The sequence below is a fragment of the Condylura cristata genome, unplaced genomic scaffold (genome assembly GCF_000260355.1).
Source record: "Condylura cristata isolate star-nosed mole 26May11 unplaced genomic scaffold, ConCri1.0 scaffold00032, whole genome shotgun sequence".
Taxonomy (NCBI): Eukaryota; Metazoa; Chordata; class Mammalia; order Eulipotyphla; family Talpidae; genus Condylura; species Condylura cristata.
In genome coordinates this window covers 9740537-9759164 of record NW_004567133.1, presented here as the reverse complement: position 1 = coordinate 9759164, position 18628 = coordinate 9740537, and the positions used below count along the sequence as shown (strand labels likewise).

The window sequence follows — 18628 nt, the reverse complement described above, 5'->3', positions numbered from 1 at the left end:
CACTAACTTAAAGAAATCGGAAGGGGACTTTCAGTTTTACAACAAAAGGCAAAAATCATAGAGAGCGGAGTGTTAGTTTTGCTGTCTCCTCCTAGATCCCATCCCAGACATGAGAGAAGCCCCAGGGAGCCCTTCCCGGGCAACTATTTTACACACGATCATGTTCTTCATGTTAGAGTTAGAGTTTTATGTGTCATTTCGTATGAATTGGCAGGTTAATGTTTGGATCTACAACACTCAAAAATTTAATACATAAATGAATCATAACTGTTCTTCACTTTATGCCATTTCAGCTTACGAATTTTTTCATATGAATGCGCTAAGCAGTTTGATTCATTATTCTTGAGAAAGCAGCAAAACCAAATGCTCACTAACTAAAAAAGGTATGAAATAAGAAAGCCAGATGTGTATTTGCTACCATAGTGAATTACAGATGTGAGTACTAGTAAAATAAAAATAACAGAATTTATTTTTAGTAAATTCTGTAAGAACAGGACTAGTTTGGAAATTATCTTCCTTTGAAAGCTGTGCATAACATCATCCAGGTCTCACTAAAGAAATATGGGGAAAATTGGTGCTGTTTCATTTAGTTTTGTTGGGACCAGAGACACAAGCAGCTAACTGTTCCCAAAGCTCCAGTCTTCTCATAATGTAAGTTATGTTGGGTTGCGGTTAGGATTTGTATCCTTAACAGTTAGAAGGGCAGGGAGAAGGGAATTCTTAGGTTATTACATGTGCCAGAAGTCAAACTGCCAGCCTGTGCAGGCTCTCATCATGTCGCCTTTATTACTTACTTAATGTAGTATATTAAAATTTGTACTGTCTTCCTGCTTCAATAGAAGCAAATTTAGCTTAATGAATATGAGGGTGCTATTTCAATCATTTCCAATTTGCATCAGAATAAAAGCATACCTATTTAAAAGGCAGTGGGCTGGTGAACCTTTTCAAATGCACTTCCTTATCAGGTTTTGGGTCATACTACCCTGATAAAGTTTAGCAGCCAAATATGTGTTTCAGATCAGAAGCCTGTGATCACCTTTGAAAAGAAGGCACCATAGAAAGGGGGGGTGGGGTGCGGTGGGGCAGCTTCTCCCCCCTTCCCAAGACTGCTGGTAGCAGATGTGGTTCTGGGAACACAAGTTTGGTGACCAACTGTAGAGCAATAATCTAGAATCTAGATTAGGAGATGATTTTTGTACTGTGACCCCAACGGTTTGTACAACAAACACTTCCCTGCGTCAACTAGTCCAATGGGAAGGCAAAGAAGGTAATTGAAACTGTGGTGTCACTCTCCTTCGCTGTGGCCATGGGTTAACACCTTTGGGTGATATTGTAAATAAAAACACATCTGGTTTTCTTATTTCATACCTTTTTTAGTTGGTGAGCATTTGGTTTTGCTGCTTTCTCATTTTGAACCAAACTATTTACTGTTTGCTTTCTGTGCTTAGTTTACTCAGAGGTTCCACCGAAACAGTGGTTGAGATTATTAGATACATTTAGGGATTTATACAAATGATCACATTAGTTTCCCACTTTAATTCATTAATACATTGTATGAACAGATGATCTAACATCCCACTTTGTTTTTTAGTTTTCTTCTGTTTTTTTTTTTTTAGTTTTCTTTTAGCTGCTATCCCCATAATATCACTTGGCATAAGAAGATTAGGAGCTGTGGGCTTAGTGTTACCCAAGCAAGGGTACTGGGGTCGGCCAACTTATATTTGAATCTTGGATATGCCACTTGTATGTATTGGATGACCTTGGAGAAGAGACACAGTTTTCTCAACTCTAAGATCAGTTATCAGTAGTAATATAAGAACCAACCTCTGGAACTGAGGCATAAATGAAACCACTTTGGCAAGTATTTAGCTGGTGGTGTTGAACAAGAATTATGAATAAGTATATTAGTAAGTGTCATTTAAATTTTTAGTAAAATAATGAAACTACTGCTGATAGTAATGTTTTACATATATTATTAATAAGTTCATTAGTAATAGAGGGGACAGTGATCAGGCTGCTGGGTTAACTTTCCCTGGCCAGGGGTTTCCAAGACCTTGCCATGGGACAAGACTAGAGAGATTGCAGGCCCCTCCTACCCTGCAAGAACCTTCTGGAAGTTCCCAGCTAAATCCTGATAGATCCTGGGGAGAAAGCCTTTGATGCCCTGACACTGTCACACACTGCTCATGACAATAGGGCAGGGCTGTCACTAGCTGGGTGAGGGAGTCCTCACCTCCAGCATAGAATTCAAGAGACTCTCAGTACTGAAGATTTTTTTTTTAAAGATTTATTTATTTGTGCATACAGAACTGGGGTACAGGCCAGAGGCAGCAAGAGACTTCACCAGAGACAGAGTGAGGAACAGAACTGGCAGACTGATGAAGTACACTGCTGAGGGGAGCAGCGGGCGGGTCAGGAGAGGTCTGCTGCGCCACGTGGTCACCTCCGGGGCAGACGGGGATCGAACTCATGCGGAAGTGGCTTTAGCTTCTTAGTGCTGTGCTTTAACCCGCTGCGCCACCAGGGAGGGCCTGAAGATTTTTGAATGTCATGTTGAAAAATAAAACACCGAACAATGAACAAAATATCAAAATTAGGATTACTGATTTTTCCTTTTATTCCGACCTCCTAAAGTACTCCTCCTGATGCTTTTTTATTTATATATTTTTATTTTGAAAATATTAGTTTCACGTCAACTGTTACAACCACGACCCCTGATTCCTAGTTTGGATCTTGGGCAGGTGGGGTAGGCGATGCGATGAAATATTTGGGATTCCTGGGGAAGGTGGAGTCAACCTTTGGTGGCTGCGCAGATGGGGCAGAGAGCGCATGCGCGGGAAGGAATTCCAGGTAGCCTAGGCTAAGATGGTAGCGCACGCGGGATACCGGGCGTGTTTCGCGCCTTTTTGGGGGTCCAAGCCAGTAAACGGGTCATAGGTCACGGTCACGAGACCCCCCCACACTGTGGGGCAGTTGGGGAGAGCGTTGCGGGGAGGCGACGGGCCTGCTCAGCCCTCGAGGCCTGAGAGGTGAGTGCTAAGGGCCCTGCTCCCTGAGGTGAGGTCCTCTGCCCCCACTGGAGCCCAGAAACCAACAGCGTACCCCCAACCCCGCCGCAACCCCAAAGAAGATGAACCCTGAAACTCCCCCTGGACATCTCTAGTCGGTTTATTGCGTTTTGCCGTTTGTTTCGGTTGGAGCTTAATGGCTAGGAAGGAGGTTCAGTCCACTTTGGTTCTAAGTATTAATTTGTAGAGTTGAGGTAAAATTCACCCTTGTAAAATATTAGCATTCTGTGCCTTTTCTTACACTCACAGTGTTTCTTACCGTCCCCACGTGTTCCAGAACATCTTTATCATCCCTGAAATCAGCCCCTGGCAGCCTCAGTATTCCCTGGGGTCTCCAGCCCCTGGCAGCCACTCATCTGCTCTCGGCTGCTCAGGGCTGGGGTGGGGTTGGGGGTGGGGTGCAGTGCTGGGCATCTCGTATCAGTAGAATCCTGTCACCTGTGGCCTGTGGTGTTCGGTGGTGTTCGCCTTTCACTTGGCATGACGTTTTCAAGCTTCATAACCTGCTCATCCCACTTTTGGATCAGCCACATTTTCTTAGCCCCTCGCTAGTTGATTGACTGTTGGATTGTCACCAAGTTTTAGCTGGTCAGAACAGCGCTATGGACACTGGTGTGCATGTTTTTGTCCAGACACCCATTTTTTCTGTTCCCTTGGGTATACACAGGGGGAGTAAATAGTAGGGTTTTAAGGTAAGGTATTTAACTTTTTTTTTTTAAGATTTATTTATTTATGCATACAGAACTGGGGTACAGGCCAGATGCGGAGGGTGATAGGGTTCACCAGAGACAGAGCGGGGAGCAAAACAGGCAGATCGACGAAGTACACTGCTGAGGGGAGCAGCGGGCGGGTCAGGAGAGGTCTGCCACGCCATGTGGGTCAGCTCCGGGGCAGGCGGGAATCGAACTCATGCGGAAGCGGCTTTAGCTTCTCAGTGCTGTGCTTTAACCCGCTGCGCCACCAGGGAGGGCCAGGTATTTAACTTTTTGAGGGACTGCCAGACTGTTTTCCATAATAACCGCACTGTTTTATATGCCCACCAGCAGTGTGTTAAGTGGTCCAGTCTTCTACAAATAAACTCCGTATTTGTGATTTAAAAATTATTTAATTGTATTTACTTTAGTTATAAATGGTATATCACTGTGGTTTTCATTTGCATTTCTCTGATGACTAATTAAGTTTTTGAGCATATTTTCAGGTGCTTTTTTTGCCACTGTAAAATTATATTTTGGAGAAATGTCTATATATTCTTTCACTATTTAATTGGGTTTGTGATTTTGTTGTTGATTTGTTAAGAATGCTTTATATATTCAGAATATGTAACCCTTGTCAGATATGTGATTGGAAATACTTTGTTCTTTGTCTTCTCACTTTCTGGATCATTGCTTATTGCTTATTGCTCAAAATATTTTTAATTTTCATGAAGCCCAATTTATATTCTCTTTTGGTGTCATATGTAAGAATAAATTGTTAAATCCAGGTTATGAGGGTTTCCTGCTGTTTTCTTCTAAGAATTTATTGTGACAGCTCTTCCATTTGACTCTTTGATCCCTTTTAATTAATTAATTTTGTGTATATTTTATTGATTAGATGGCAAGCATCTAGCTTTGCTCTTTTGTAATTGTTCAAGCACTACTTGCTAAACAGACTATTATTGCCTCATTAAATAAGCTTGATATTTTTGTTGAAAACCTGTTGACTGTAGATGTATGGGTTTATTTCTGGACTTTAAATTCTATTCCACTTGCTTATTCCAGTGACATTGTTTTGATTCCTGTCACCTTGTTGATAGTACTGAAATCAGGAAGTGTGAAGCCTCAAACTCTGTTCATTTCTATCTCTTTGATTATACTTTTAAATTTCAAATTTTGTTTCAAAACTGCTTATAATTACCCATTTCAGTATTTTAATAGTGGTGGTTTTAAAGTCTATTTCAAATAATCCCAACATCTATGCCTTTTCTTTTTTCTTTTGCAAGGGGAAATTTTTGTAGTTTCTTATATGCTGAATAATTTTCAATTCTATTCTGATAATTTGTGTATCAAGTTATGAGACTTAAGTCCTGTTTAAGATCTATGCATGTTGATACTTTTGTTTATCAGGTAATTGATCTGGGTATGTAGTTGCAGAACACCCAATTGAATTTGAATTTCATATAAAGTATACAAGAAGTTACAGTGTAAGTATGCACCAAGCAAAAAGGAAATTGGTTATTTATTGGAGATTTAAAATTAACTGGGTATCCTGTATTTTATCTGGCAACCCTACTTGGTTAGATTTAAACCATAAGTTCCAACTCACCTCAATGGGTTATAATTGAAATGTCAATTTAGATTTATTGCTCTGTTTATATTTCACATACATATGTGCTATTTTTTTTGGTATAGTCAGTCAACTCAGTTATCAGAGTGATTGTCATGCTAACCTGAGTGAAATCCACTTACACTCAAATCAGAGCTGAGCTCCTCTTATTCTCTGGTTCCCCAGTTCCTTCAGGTTTTCTGGGGCACGTTCCTGTTATTATCTTCTTCCAGAAATTGTCCACTCATTGTTTGCCTGCCACTGAGCGTTAAGAAATATTTAAATTGGTTCTGGTGATCTTCCTTGTTGGATACCCTGGTTACTTTTCCTGGAAAAAGTAACTTACAGGATGTAGCACCATTTAGTACTGATGCAACACACAGCACTTCCACCTCCCCCCTTGTATGTTCTGAAGTTCAGCTTTGATTTTGACAGCTCTGTGAAGCTGTTGAAAGTGGTGCACGAGAAAGGTAGCTCTCACACATGTTGCAATATGGATAAAACTGGGAGGCATTTAGTATTAAGCACCGTAAATGTGATTCATGCCAAGCTGACCACAAAAGGGCAAATAGTGTCATAAGTCAAGTGACTTAACTTACATGAGGTACTCTGTGTAGTCAATTCACACATAGAGAGAGTGGAATGCTAGCTGCCAGTGGCCGGGGGTGGGGTCCAGAAGGCACTAGGGAGTTACTCTTTAATGGGCATGGAGTTTTGTTTGAGGAAATGAAAAAAGTTTGTTTGAGGACATGGATTGTGGTGGTGATTGCACAGCTATATGAATATGATTGCTGCTTCTTAACTGTAACTTACAAATGGTGAAAAAGGAAAGCTTTATGTTATGTATATATCATATCACAATTTTAAAAATACTCACTGCCTTTCATCCACCAACTTCCAAAATAGTGTTTGATCCAGGGTGAAAAACTTATCAAATAATTAGTATAATCTTCCCAATGTTTGATTGAGAAGCAGTCATTGGTTTATTATTTTACCTGGCATTACACCATTTGTGAGGGAATTAGAATTCTAACTCAGCCTATCTTCAGATTCTGTTTTCTCCATTGCTATGACTTACTACCCACTGTGAGGAAAGAATCATGACTATTTTGAATTAGTCCTAGTGCTTAGCATAGAATGTGGCACAGAGCATGTATTAGATGCTAAGCAGTTGTGAGAGTTTCTCTCAGAGCCCATCAAAGTAACCACTGGCATCCTGCACTTAAAATTTACATCTTTCTTTGTGACTATGGGTCTGAACCTCATTCATCTGTTTCTCTCTGTTGCCTGTTGTTTTCATACATAGCAGGAGGTCATTAAATCTGAATTTAATGAATTAATATAAAAACAGGAGCAGGCATTTATTTCAAGTTACTTTTTTAGTGATCAGAGAAAAGATTAGTGCAGCAATTATTTGACCTTGGTAGATAACCTAAATTAAAAAAAATCTTTCCTTCCTTCTTAGGTTTGGAATCACATTCTTCATGATAAGATGGACTCATTGTTGTTCAGCCATTTCCGAGTGCTCCTCTGGAAGAATTTCCTATTAAAGGTAAGTGTGGCATATGTGGAAAATGGTTGTCAAGTCTAGTGAAAGGAAAAATTTATTAACTCCGTCATTTCATTTAGTTTATGATTTTGTTTCCCTTTTATTCCAGGACTGAGGGTAGTACTTCTAAATCTAAGCCATAGAACGAATAGCAAAATGTAGAAAAGGGTATATAAAAGACAGCCCAGAGCGCCATTCATCCACAGAAGGAAGCCGGATAATATAAGTTTGCGTTGTATACACATATCCACACCAGAGTGTAAATATACACACATATTTACTCAGACGTTAATTCACACAGTCCTTTTGTTTCTTCTGCAGAGGCGAAAGGTGGCTGATTTAATCCTAGATATCCTCATAGTATTATGGATGGCTTCACTGATGGTGCTTGAACGCAAATATATAAACACAGCAGCTAACAACAGTGTTCATTTCCAGCCTCTTCCCTTGAATAAACTGCCTACTTTCTTCAAGAATAATTATCCATTAGTCTATGTGCCTTCTGAAAGTGATGTGGCAAGAAGTATTACTGAGATGGTGAAAAAGGATTTAAATATCAATTTTCCAGGTTAGAAATTGTGTCTACAATGTGTTTTGTAGAGTAATTACTGACTTGTTCTAAAAGAGGCATGCTTCAGAAGAGGACTGTGACATTCACCTTCAAACACTTCATGAATTTTGTTAAAGACATTCTCCAATAAATAAAAACATCCTTAGATTAAAAACATTCTGTACAATTACTATACATTCAATAATTTTAAATTTGGTACTCTGTTATCCAGTATACAAGTCTAACTGCACTATGTTGCCAAACCGTAGTTGCTATTGTCATTTTTAATGCTCTTTCCCCAAAACCTTTATGCTATAACTATTTCATATATTATTCTAAAAGTTAACAATTTTCTGACCATTCATCCCTGTAATCAGAGTTTTGTCACTTTCTTGTCAACATTTCTTGTCAGGCAGATAAATTTCCTGGTTTTGTTTATCTGAGATAGCCTTTCTGTTTCACAGATTTTATTAATCCTTCATGCCCTGCTTCTGAGAGACATCTTTGCTAAAAAGAATATCTTGGCTGGCAATTTCTATCTTTCAGTACTTTGAATATGTTGTTCCCTCTGTCCTGGCCCATGGCATTTCTGCTGAGCCATTTGCAGAAAGCCTGAAAGGGAGCTCTTTATAGGTTACTTCTGTTTTTCTCTGACTACCTCTTAAGTTCTTTCTCATTGACTTTACAGCTTAATGTCTCTTGGAGAAGCTCTTTGCTTAAGATAATAAGGTGTTCCATTGGCTTTGTGGACTTGTATATTCAGTTCTTTTCCCGGGTTTACAGAGTTCTCAACTATTCTTTCTTTAAGTGAGCCCTTTGTTCATTTCTCCTTGTGGTTAATCTTATGTTGGCTCATTTAATGGAATCTGTACTTTCCATAGGGTTGGGTTGTTTTTTGTTTTTTGTTTTTTTACTTTTTAAAAATCTTAGTTCTTTCTCTTCCACCTGAATCATTTCTAAATTCCTATGCTTGAGTTTAATTATTCTGTCTCCCACCAGATTTGCTCTATTTCTGGTGCTTTGTCTACTCCACTTCTTAGTGCATTCTTTTCTGTTTGACTTCTTTTTTTGAATTTTCAATCTCTTTGGTAAAGTATTCTTTCTCTCCTTTAATTTTATTACTGAGATTGTATTTTTGAGTATTGCCTTTCTGAGTTTTCTTACAGCTTGCTCAATGTCTTCATAACTGTTTTGTATTCTTTATCAATTAGATTGCAATATTCTGTGTCTTTGAGTCCAGTTGCTAGAGAATTATCATTCTCTTTTTGCAGTACTATATTACCATGATTTTTAGAGTATAGATTTGATGAAAAGTGCCTATTGTGGCATTTGACATAGCACTTTTTTTTCTTTTTAATTAAATGATTTTTTTATTCGGATAGCATTAGCTTACAACTATGTTTTTGGCATACAGGCTTATACCTCTTCAAATGTATGTTGCCACACCCATCACTAAGGCACCAGCAATCTTCATCCGTCATCCCCCCACCCTCACCCCTCCTCATCCATTGTTCTCTCCCTCTGGTAGCTTCAGTCCCACAGTCAAATTTCTAGGATTTTTCTTTCTTTCTTTTTTTAAAAAGATTTATTTATTTTTGCATACAGAACTGGGGTACAGGCCAGAGGTACAGAGGCGGTGCGAGGCTTCACCAGAGACAGTGTGGGGGAGCAGAACAGGCAGATGGACGAAGCACAGAGTTGAGGGGGGCAGCAAGCGAGACAGGAAAAATCTCCTGTGCCATGCGGGCCACCTCCGGTGCTGGGGATCGAACTTGCACTGCAGCGGCTGCAGCTTGCTTGCAGTGCTGCATCCTAACCCGTTGTGCCACTGGGAGGGCCCTCTAGGGTTTGTCTGTTGTTGGGTTGTCTTGTTCCTTTCCTTTTCTTAATATTCCACATATAACTGAAATCCTCTTCCTAGCTTATTTTGCTTAGCATCATTCCCTCCAGTTACACCCAGATTATCATAAGTGGCAAGATTTGGTTAATAGCTTAGAAAAATGCCATTGTGTATATATACCACAACTTCTTAATCCACCCATATGGCATTGACATTTAGGTTGTTGTCATCACTTGGCTGTGTGTGAATAGTGCTCAGTGAACACAAGGGTAGATATATTTCTTCACGTTTTTGTCTTTTCATTCTTTGGATAGGTAACTAGGAGAAGAACTGCTGGATCATATGATAGTTCTGTTTTTAATATTCTCAGGAACAACTGTTCCAGATGACAATTAGGCAAAGAATTTGCTAGCCAAAGTAAGGATTTGAACTTGAGGCACAGTCCAGCAGAATAAGCAGTTTGAATCGAGTTTCTATCAGTAGAAATAGTGAGCCACTGACATTCAGAGTATATTCTTGATAGAGGGTCCTTCTAATTCTTTTTTTTTTAAGATTTTATTTATTTATGCATACAGAACTGGGATATAGACCAGAGGAGCAGGGGCCGTGAGACAGTTCACCATAGACAGAGTGAGGAGCAGAACAGACTGGTGGATGAAGTACACTGCTGAGGGGAGCAGCGGGCGGCTCAGGAGAAGTCTGCTGCGCCATGTGGGTCACCTCCAGGGTGGGGGATCACACTCTCACTGAAGCAGCCACAGCCACTTTCGCAGTGCTGTGCTCCAACCCTCCGCACCACCAGGGAGGGCCCAGGTCCTTCTAATTCTTAGTTACTCTGACCTAAAGATATGTTGGTCCTAGAGGAAGACAGTGTGAGGAGTGAATCTTCTCCCTTACTGATGAATGCACTGCAGAGATGCTAAGGCAGGGTACCCGTTGTTAATTTTTTTTTAAAGATTTACTTATTTATTCATACAGAACTGGGGTACAGGCCTGAGATGCGGAGGGTGAGGATTCACCAGAGACAGAGTGGGGAGCAGAACAAGCAGATCTATGAAGTACAGTGCTGAGGGGAGCAGCGGGAGGGTCAGGAGAGGTCTGCCGCGCCATGCGGTCACCTCTGGGGCAGGCGGGGATCAAACTCATGCGAAGTGGCTTAAGCTTCTTAGTGCAGTGTTTTAACCCACTGTGCCACCAGGGAGGGCCCAATTTTTTTTTTTTTTTTAATCTGAAAAGATTAACTTCGACCCGCAGGTAGCAGATCCCTACTCTCAGGATGGTGCCTTTGCTCTCTTGTCTCCTAGGCCAGCAGCAGGAACCACACAAAATTTTACTAAATGTTTACACCTTTATACTGTTTTCTTTGGGGCCTGGACCTGTCTACATTCCCACCAGTAATGTTCCAGGGTTTCTTTTCTCCACGCCTAGGATGTAGCCATTCTGAGGTGGTGGTATTCTAACAGTTCAACAGGTTGATATTAGGAGTCTTTCTTTTGTCTTCCAGGAGGTGGTGCCATAGCACAAGTTTTTGTTTTTTCTTGGCGGCTGTTTTCTGCGAACACTGGGAGCATGCACATGAAAACAAACAAACAAACAAACAAAAAACAAAAAACGGTGGAAAGAAATACTAGGGCGTGTGGAAGCTTGAGAGGTGTATGCTTAACACTGGAGTCTTTGGGTACGCCCCCAGCTCAACTGGAGGACCCTTGAATGGGAGGCCCCACCGCTGTGTGAGCAGTTTCCAGCCAGATTCCCCATGTGGAAACTGATGTTTCCTTTCTTCCATTCTTTCTCTTCCTCTAGTTACTGAGTGTCAGGTCCCTATGATTAGCACACGCAGCCTGGCAGCCCCTCAACTCCCCACCTTCACCCTTCATTTCTTCTGCCAGGAAGGTTTAGCTGGTCCACTCCTAACTCCCCTGGCCCTACGCCAGCCTCTGCCCATGCCCTGGGCTTTGCAGCCTCCTAGCGGTGCAGGTCAACAAGTAATGGTGTACAGATGTTAGAACTTTCCGGAGGCCTGGTGCACTGAGCAGAGGGCCGCACTGGTTTGGTTGGGGAGGTCTAACCAGTTGTAAACAAAAGAGGAAAATGAAAAGGAAGGACTGTCAATGCTAGGAAGCCGCCATCAATCCCACGTTCCTATTAGTTTGAAGCAAAGGGAGTTTGTCTTAGCCCATGCTAGCATGTGTTTAGAACTAGGGGATCCCCTGCCTTTGTCTCTTCAGGTTGCAAATATGAAGTAACTGGTCCACTGGACTTAGTCAGACAGGGATAGAATGAATTATTTTTAGGCATAAGTCATAATATGCCTGTCAATAAAGCAAAAGAATTTTAATGACAGCTTTTCATTTAATGAAGAAAAATACTGATTTAAGTTTCAAGCTTTCAGCCATTTTGATGTGTGTGCAGTGAAATCCTTGGCATTTTAAGTTGCATTTTTCAGATTCCTCATCTCATTGGACCATTTTCATTTCTTCATGGACCATTTGGATATCCTTTTTTGTATGTGTGAGACAAGCCTGTTCAAGTATCTTGTCCATTTTTTTGTCAGACTGGCTATTTTTTCTTACTGACTTGTAGGGGTTGTGTCTGTATTTACATGCTAGCTATAGGGTATTGCAGGTCAGCTTTGTCAGCCCCGCATCCTGCCTTTTCATTCTTACAGGGATTTCTGAAGAACAGCGGTTTTTAATATTAATAAAGCCTCATTCTTCACTCTCTCCATTTGTTTGTTTTTTTTTTCACCTTATTCTGTCTAAAAAAACTTTCCCTAACACCAGAATCATAAATATGTTCTTTTTGGTTGTAGTTTATGGATGTCTTTGTTTGGAGTTTCAGATGCATAACTATGGTCCACCAGGAATTGGACAGGTTTCATTTATGCCTACGTGGATATTCAATTTCTTACTGTTTCTAGAAAAGACCACTCATTTCCTGCTAATCTGTTTTACCACTTTTTAAAAAGATTTATTTATTTATGATTACAAGAGCTGGGGTGTAGGCCAAAGGTGATGGGAGAGGGAGTGAGAGGATTCACCAGAGACAAGTGGGAGCACAACAGGTGGATCTGTCCCCAGATACACTGCCAAGGGGAACAGCGGGGAGACAGGAGAGGTCTGCTGCACCCTGTGGGTCAGCTCCCTGGCTGGGGATTGAACTGATGCTGTAGTGGCTGTGGAGAGCTTCATAGTGCTGAGACTTACCCCTTGTGCCACTTAACCCCTTATTGCCACTTTGATTATAAATCAACTATCCACAATAATGTTTAAGTCCTCAGTTATATTCCATTGTCCTATTTGTGTATCCTTGTGTCATTTTGATGTTGTTTTAATTACTGTGATTTTGTTATGTTCTGGTAGCCTATAAAGGACGTCTTCACCCATTGTTTTTCAACCATTATATTTTTTTATAAATTTTGGAATTGATATATAAATTATTAAAATAATTCTGTTTGGATTTTTATTAGAATTTCATTGACTGTCAATTTTTATAGAAGAGATATCTTTACTATATGCATATTTTAACATCCTTGAACATCGGATTTATAGTTATATCACTCGATTTTTAAAAATCTTATTTATTTCTCCCAATAATTATTTCTTTCCTTATATAGAGGCTGTCAAAAAATTGAATGTCCATTTACATTAGAAATATTTTAATTCTAAGAAGAATGTGCCTGTATGTTTGTGGTTTTGTGTTCATGTATTTACAAATTTCATGAGAAAAATAATTGTCAATGTAAAGTTATTTTATTCTACATTTATTTTCAGAATTAATTTTGTCACTTTGATTTCCCTTAAGATTATTTTTTTCAATCAGTAGATTTCAATAATAGTTTCCTCTATTCTGGTTTACCTAAATATACAGTTATTGTAATGAATAAATATTCATAATGTGCTGTAACTTGTATCATACATGAAAAGTTTTGTGTTTCCCAGACATCCACTAGGCCATCTGGGATGTCAGTGCTTGAGTTACAATGTTCTAAAATTTATAGTATTAAGCCAGGATTATGGCATTTGTGGCAGAGATCAGAATAATCACTAGTCATTTTCTATTTATGTGGGGTCTTACTTAAATTTTCCTCTCTACAGTTCAAGGCTTTTCCTCAGAACTAGATTTTGAGAATTACATCAAGTTTCAGAATAAAACTGCTCCTGTGCTGGCCGCTATTGTATTTGACCATGATTTCAAAAACAGCCAAGATAATTTACCACTTAAGGTGAGAATGGTTTATCCACATACCATCTACTGTCAGATTTAGGGGTTTACTGAGTTATAGGGAATGTCCTCATCATATAAAAGGGAGAATTACAATCTGCCCAGGTTCATAACTGCTGGTGTATAACAAAGCAGGGATTTAAATGCAGCTCCGACTTTTTAAATACCTACACTTTTAGGTACTGCATTAGACTGATGAGAAGATGACCATGTCTGCTGCTGGATATTTCGAACATGAAGCAGTAAGAACTTCCATGAGGGCATTCACTTTGCCAGTCTACCTGGTCAGAGAGTGCTCCTTGTCCTGCAGATGGTGGTTAAGAAAATAGAATATAACAAAGTCAAAAGGCTGGGTAGTGCTATCTGTGACCTACTCAAATACTTTCTTGGCTTGGGTCTCCAGATCAATTGTTATCTTTTCACTTAATACTTAAGGTAGGTAACATTCCACATTTAAATTTTACCATCCCTTCTGTTCCTGTGTTTGGAATTTTTTTTTTCTTACGTGTCATTCACTTTCTTAGAGGAAGATATTTTTATTCTGCTATAATTGATGAACATAATGGGACAAGAAACTAATAGAACTTTCTGATGTTTTATTCAGTAAGCAGCCAATGGTGGGTATATAAAAATAATTCATAATGATCAAGATATCACCACTACTGTGCCTTTGAAAACAAGAAGCAAAATGCCATGAATAGAAAAGAGGACAGATATAAATGTAGTTGATTTCAAATTTCAACTGTGATTACATCATTGAGACTCATTATCTGTCCCCTGTAAGGACGGTGCTGTCGTTTCTCATCATTTAGAATCCTGGATAGTTCACTCTGTATTCAAAACATAATTTTTAGCTTTCTGTTTTATTTTTATATCACTGTGAATATTTGCTTTTTTATTGTTCATTGCTTTGGAATGTTTATTTTCTATTATTGTTCATTCTAGGTAAAATATCATCTGCGTTTTGGTAGTATCGTTCAAGCGGGTTTTCATTCAGTTAGGCCGTTTGCCCCTCAATCAAAAATTGTGTGGAATACAGATCTTCTCTTTCCAGTAATTCCTACTGTAGGACCCAGGAACCCGGACAATGCAGATGGAGGAGATCCTGGTGAGTGAATTGTTAAACACACTTATATTATTATATGATTGCAAGCTAGCAGTCACATGAACATATATGAATCATTTTATTCTCAACATGTGAGATAGCTATATAGTCATTAATTGTGGCAGTAAGTACCTTACATTTAGTTTTTATTGTGAAAACAAGCATACAGAAAACTCTGTCCATAATTCATGTGACATTAGATCATCTCCTGAACTTTATCATTTCATATCCATTAATTGATATAGTCTTAGTCTGGAAGTGTTGGCTCTGCTGATTTAATAGACAAAACAGTCAACCAATAGACAGCTGATAAGGGACTGATATCAAAGAACTTACACAACTCAACAAAAACAAAACAACCCAGTCCAAAAAAATGGGCAGAATAGCTAAAAATACACTTCTCCAAAGAACACATGAAAATGGTTGAGAATTATATGAAAAAATGTTCACATCACTTTATCAGGACATAGCAAATCAAAATCACAATGAGCTATCATCCCACACACCAGTAAGAATGACCAGTATTTTAAAAAATACTGGAAACAATTGATGATGAGAATGTAGAGGAAAAGGAGCCCTCTTCCACTGCTGTAGGAATGCAGACTGGAACCACTATGGTGGTACCTCAAAACACTGAAAATGCGTCTAGCATATGGACCCAGTGATTCTACTCCTAGAAATTTACCCAAAGGACACAAAAACACTAATTTGAAAGGAAACCTGCACTCCTGTCTTTATTGTAGCACTAAATTATTCACAGTAACTAAGATATGAAAACAACCTAACTGCCCCCAGATGAATGGATTGAGAAGATGTGGTCTGTGTACACGATGGAATACTACTCAGCAATCAAAAAAGAGAAACTCTTGCCTTTTACAGCAACATGAACGGAGCTGGAAGGGGTTATGCTCAGCAAAATAAGTCAGAAGGAAAAAGAGAAATATCAGGTGGTGTCAGTTATAGGTGGAATATAGGAAAACTGAGCAAAAAGTCAGGAAGAAATTGCTGACAAAAACTTCAAACTGACCACAGATCTGAGGGGAGAGGGAGGAAGAGCAGTCAAAATAGGGGAGGGGAGAGCCCGAGAGACTATGGTGATTGTTCACAGATGCTGTGATGATGGGTGGGAGTACTGTGGTGATTAGCCCTGAGGGGAGAAATCAAGTATTGTACAAAATGAACAATGAAAGAAAACACATTTATTTTGAAAAAATAAAAAAAAATCCATATTTGTCTTTATGCCAGTAGGATACTCTTCTGATTACTGTAAATTTGTATAATTAGTTTTGAAATCAGGAAATTGAGACCTGCAGTTCCCAAGATTGTGGTGGCTCTTTGTGACCTTTTGTAATTCCAAACGGATTTTATGATCGTTTTTCTATTCTGCAAAATAAGCCTTTGGGATTTGGTACAGATTGCATTGATCTATAGATCACTTTGGATGGTATGGACAATTAAACAATATTAACTCTCCCAATCCATGAACATGAAATGTTTTTCCATTTATTTGTGTCTTCTTTAATTCTTTCAAAAATGTAGTTTTCAGTACATGACACTCACTTTCTTGTTTAAGTTTATTCCTATGTATTCTTTTTGATGGTATTATAAATGGGATGGTATTACATCTTATTTGTTGTTCACTTGTATGTTTGGTATGTTGAAGTTGGAAGGGTATTTTCTTGAACTCTTACTTGTACTTTGGCTGATAAAATTACATAAACTATACCAATTTCGAGTAGTCTTTCAGGTTTGGGAGGATAATAATACAGCTCTGTTACATATTATCCATTTCTCAGGTCACTTCAGGGTTTGTGAAATTATTTTATTTTGTGAGTTAAAAGTTTTGGATGGCCTGAATTGCCACCTTCGTTTGCCTGGCTGTTTCTCAGTATACTGAATTTATCAATCTTTATTTTCTCATTTAGGTTACATCAGAGAAGGGTTCCTGGCAGTACAGCATTCCCTAGATAAGGCCATCATGGAATACCATAACAAAGCTGCGAAGACAGCATTTGATGATGTCAGCATTGCTGCTAGGAGATTTCCATACCCTCCCTACATTTCTGATAATTTTTTTGCAGCTTTAATACATCTGTTACCTTTGGTAATTTTAATTGTGTTTGTTCTAATCTTATTTGCCCTCCTCAAGACCGTTGTGATGGAAAAAGAAACCAGATTAAAGGTAACTTCACATTCTTCAGAGCATTTGGGCCTGTGGAACAGATGTGGGTACAGCGTTGGGCTACTTCTGTAGTTTGGCCAGATAGTTGGTTATCTTGCAAGCAATATAGAAGTATAACCAGGTGGAATGTTCACTATGCCTTTTGTTGATTTTCTAATGTTTTGCTTTTATCTGAATTCTTGTTTTCACTTTTAGTTTTATTGACTAAGAGATCATGTTAGATACTTTGAATCTTTGTAATAAAAACAAGCAACAAAAGTAATCATAGGAGCTTTTCTAAAAAAAATTTTTTTAAGATTTATTTATTTATACAAGAACTGGGGTACAGGCTGTGTGAGGAGTGAGGAGATTCACCAGAGACAGAGTGGGGAGCAGGACAGATAGATGGACTGAAATACACTGCTGAGGGGAGCAGCGGGGAGACAGGAGAGGTCTGCTGTGCCATATGGATCACCTCCTGGGTGGGGATAGAACTTGCACTGAGTGGCCACGGCTTGGCTTAACTTCACAGTATAGCATTCCAACCTGCTGCGCCATCAGAGAGCCCCTCATATAACCTTTTAAGTGATTTTTATTTAAGATACACTGCAATTCCAAGATTTGAGTTTCTTTTCTATATTAAGTCAAATCAAGACCACATTGTAAGAATAGGGATTCTACAATCACAAAGTCCCTGATGCATCCATCTATTGATTAATTTGTTCGTATTTATTTATCATACCTACTTTGTTCCAGAAACTTAGGTAGATTTTGGGTTCAAATCTTGGATTCACCAGTAATTAACACTGTGCTCATAACCTGTTTCCTCAAATGAACTTGTAGCTAATAATACCTAATTTCTAGGGCTACTACAGGGATTAAATGAGAATGTTGTTTTTAAAACTATCTAAGTCAGTCTCTGACCTAGTCTAAACAGATTGTAATTAAGAAGATAATTTTCACTCACAAATTTGCTATTTAGTTGAGGAGATATTTGTAAATAGAGTTATTTGTGTAACATGGTAAGGACCGAAGGTTATAGAATTTTTTTTTCCTGTATTGTGGGAAAAGTTGATGCAATGGTCTGGGCAATGATGTGTGATAGATAATAGAGGTTCATCAGGTAAATAACATTAGAGGATGGGATCTGGAACTATGAAATATTCCTATCAGTGCTGTCTTTAGAAGAATGACCTTGGAACAGATGTGGAGGAGAGGTGTAGACTGGGATTTGGCAGATGGTTTAGAGGAAGCACAAAATCGCAAATATTTTAGTCTTTGATCCACTTGCATCTCTGCTTCATACTCATTATAGCCATTCAGGAATGCAAAAACCATTCTTTGCTCTTGGGTACACACAGATAGCCCAGAAGCCATACCACAATTACCAACTCTTGACAGTGAAGGAAAGACTGAGGGTGAGGGACCAATTACGAGTTAATTATAACAGAAGAAAAACAAGGAAAGTCCAGGTTAAAATGGTTTAGCATATAGGAATGGAGGAAAGGGTTTAAGAAATACTTGGATAGAATAAATCAGTGGAATTGGATATGTGCATAAAGAATTTTAAATTCTGAAATTTTGCACATACTTCTTTCTGTGGCTTTCTTTTCCATTAATCAGATTATTCTTGCAGTAAATTGGAGTGAGGAAATACGCTGTTTTTCCTGAAAAGACGGTGATGCTTAGGTTGAATGAAGACACAAGGGGATTAAAAGAAAAAAAATGTTTGTCTTGGCAAAATGAGCATTTTAAAAGATAGCTACCTTTCCCAGACTTTATAAATTGGTTTTGTTGGGGGGAAAGTTCTTTATCTGTGAGTAATTTGAG

General features: G+C 38.9%; 1 protein-coding gene across 1 annotated transcript in view; it reads left to right on the top strand.

Annotated features, from left to right (window-relative positions):
* The first annotated feature begins 6861 nt into the window (after positions 1-6861).
* The window catches only part of LOC101637408 (ATP-binding cassette sub-family A member 3-like), a 52574-nt gene continuing 40807 nt past the window's right edge, over positions 6862-18628 (top strand). Inside the window, exons 1-5 of the mRNA XM_012731648.1 lie at positions 6862-6921; positions 7240-7486; positions 13406-13533; positions 14478-14640; positions 16563-16819. Coding sequence (XP_012587102.1) covers positions 6862-6921; positions 7240-7486; positions 13406-13533; positions 14478-14640; positions 16563-16819 — 855 coding nt within the window. The remainder of the gene's footprint in view (positions 6922-7239; positions 7487-13405; positions 13534-14477; positions 14641-16562; positions 16820-18628) is intronic.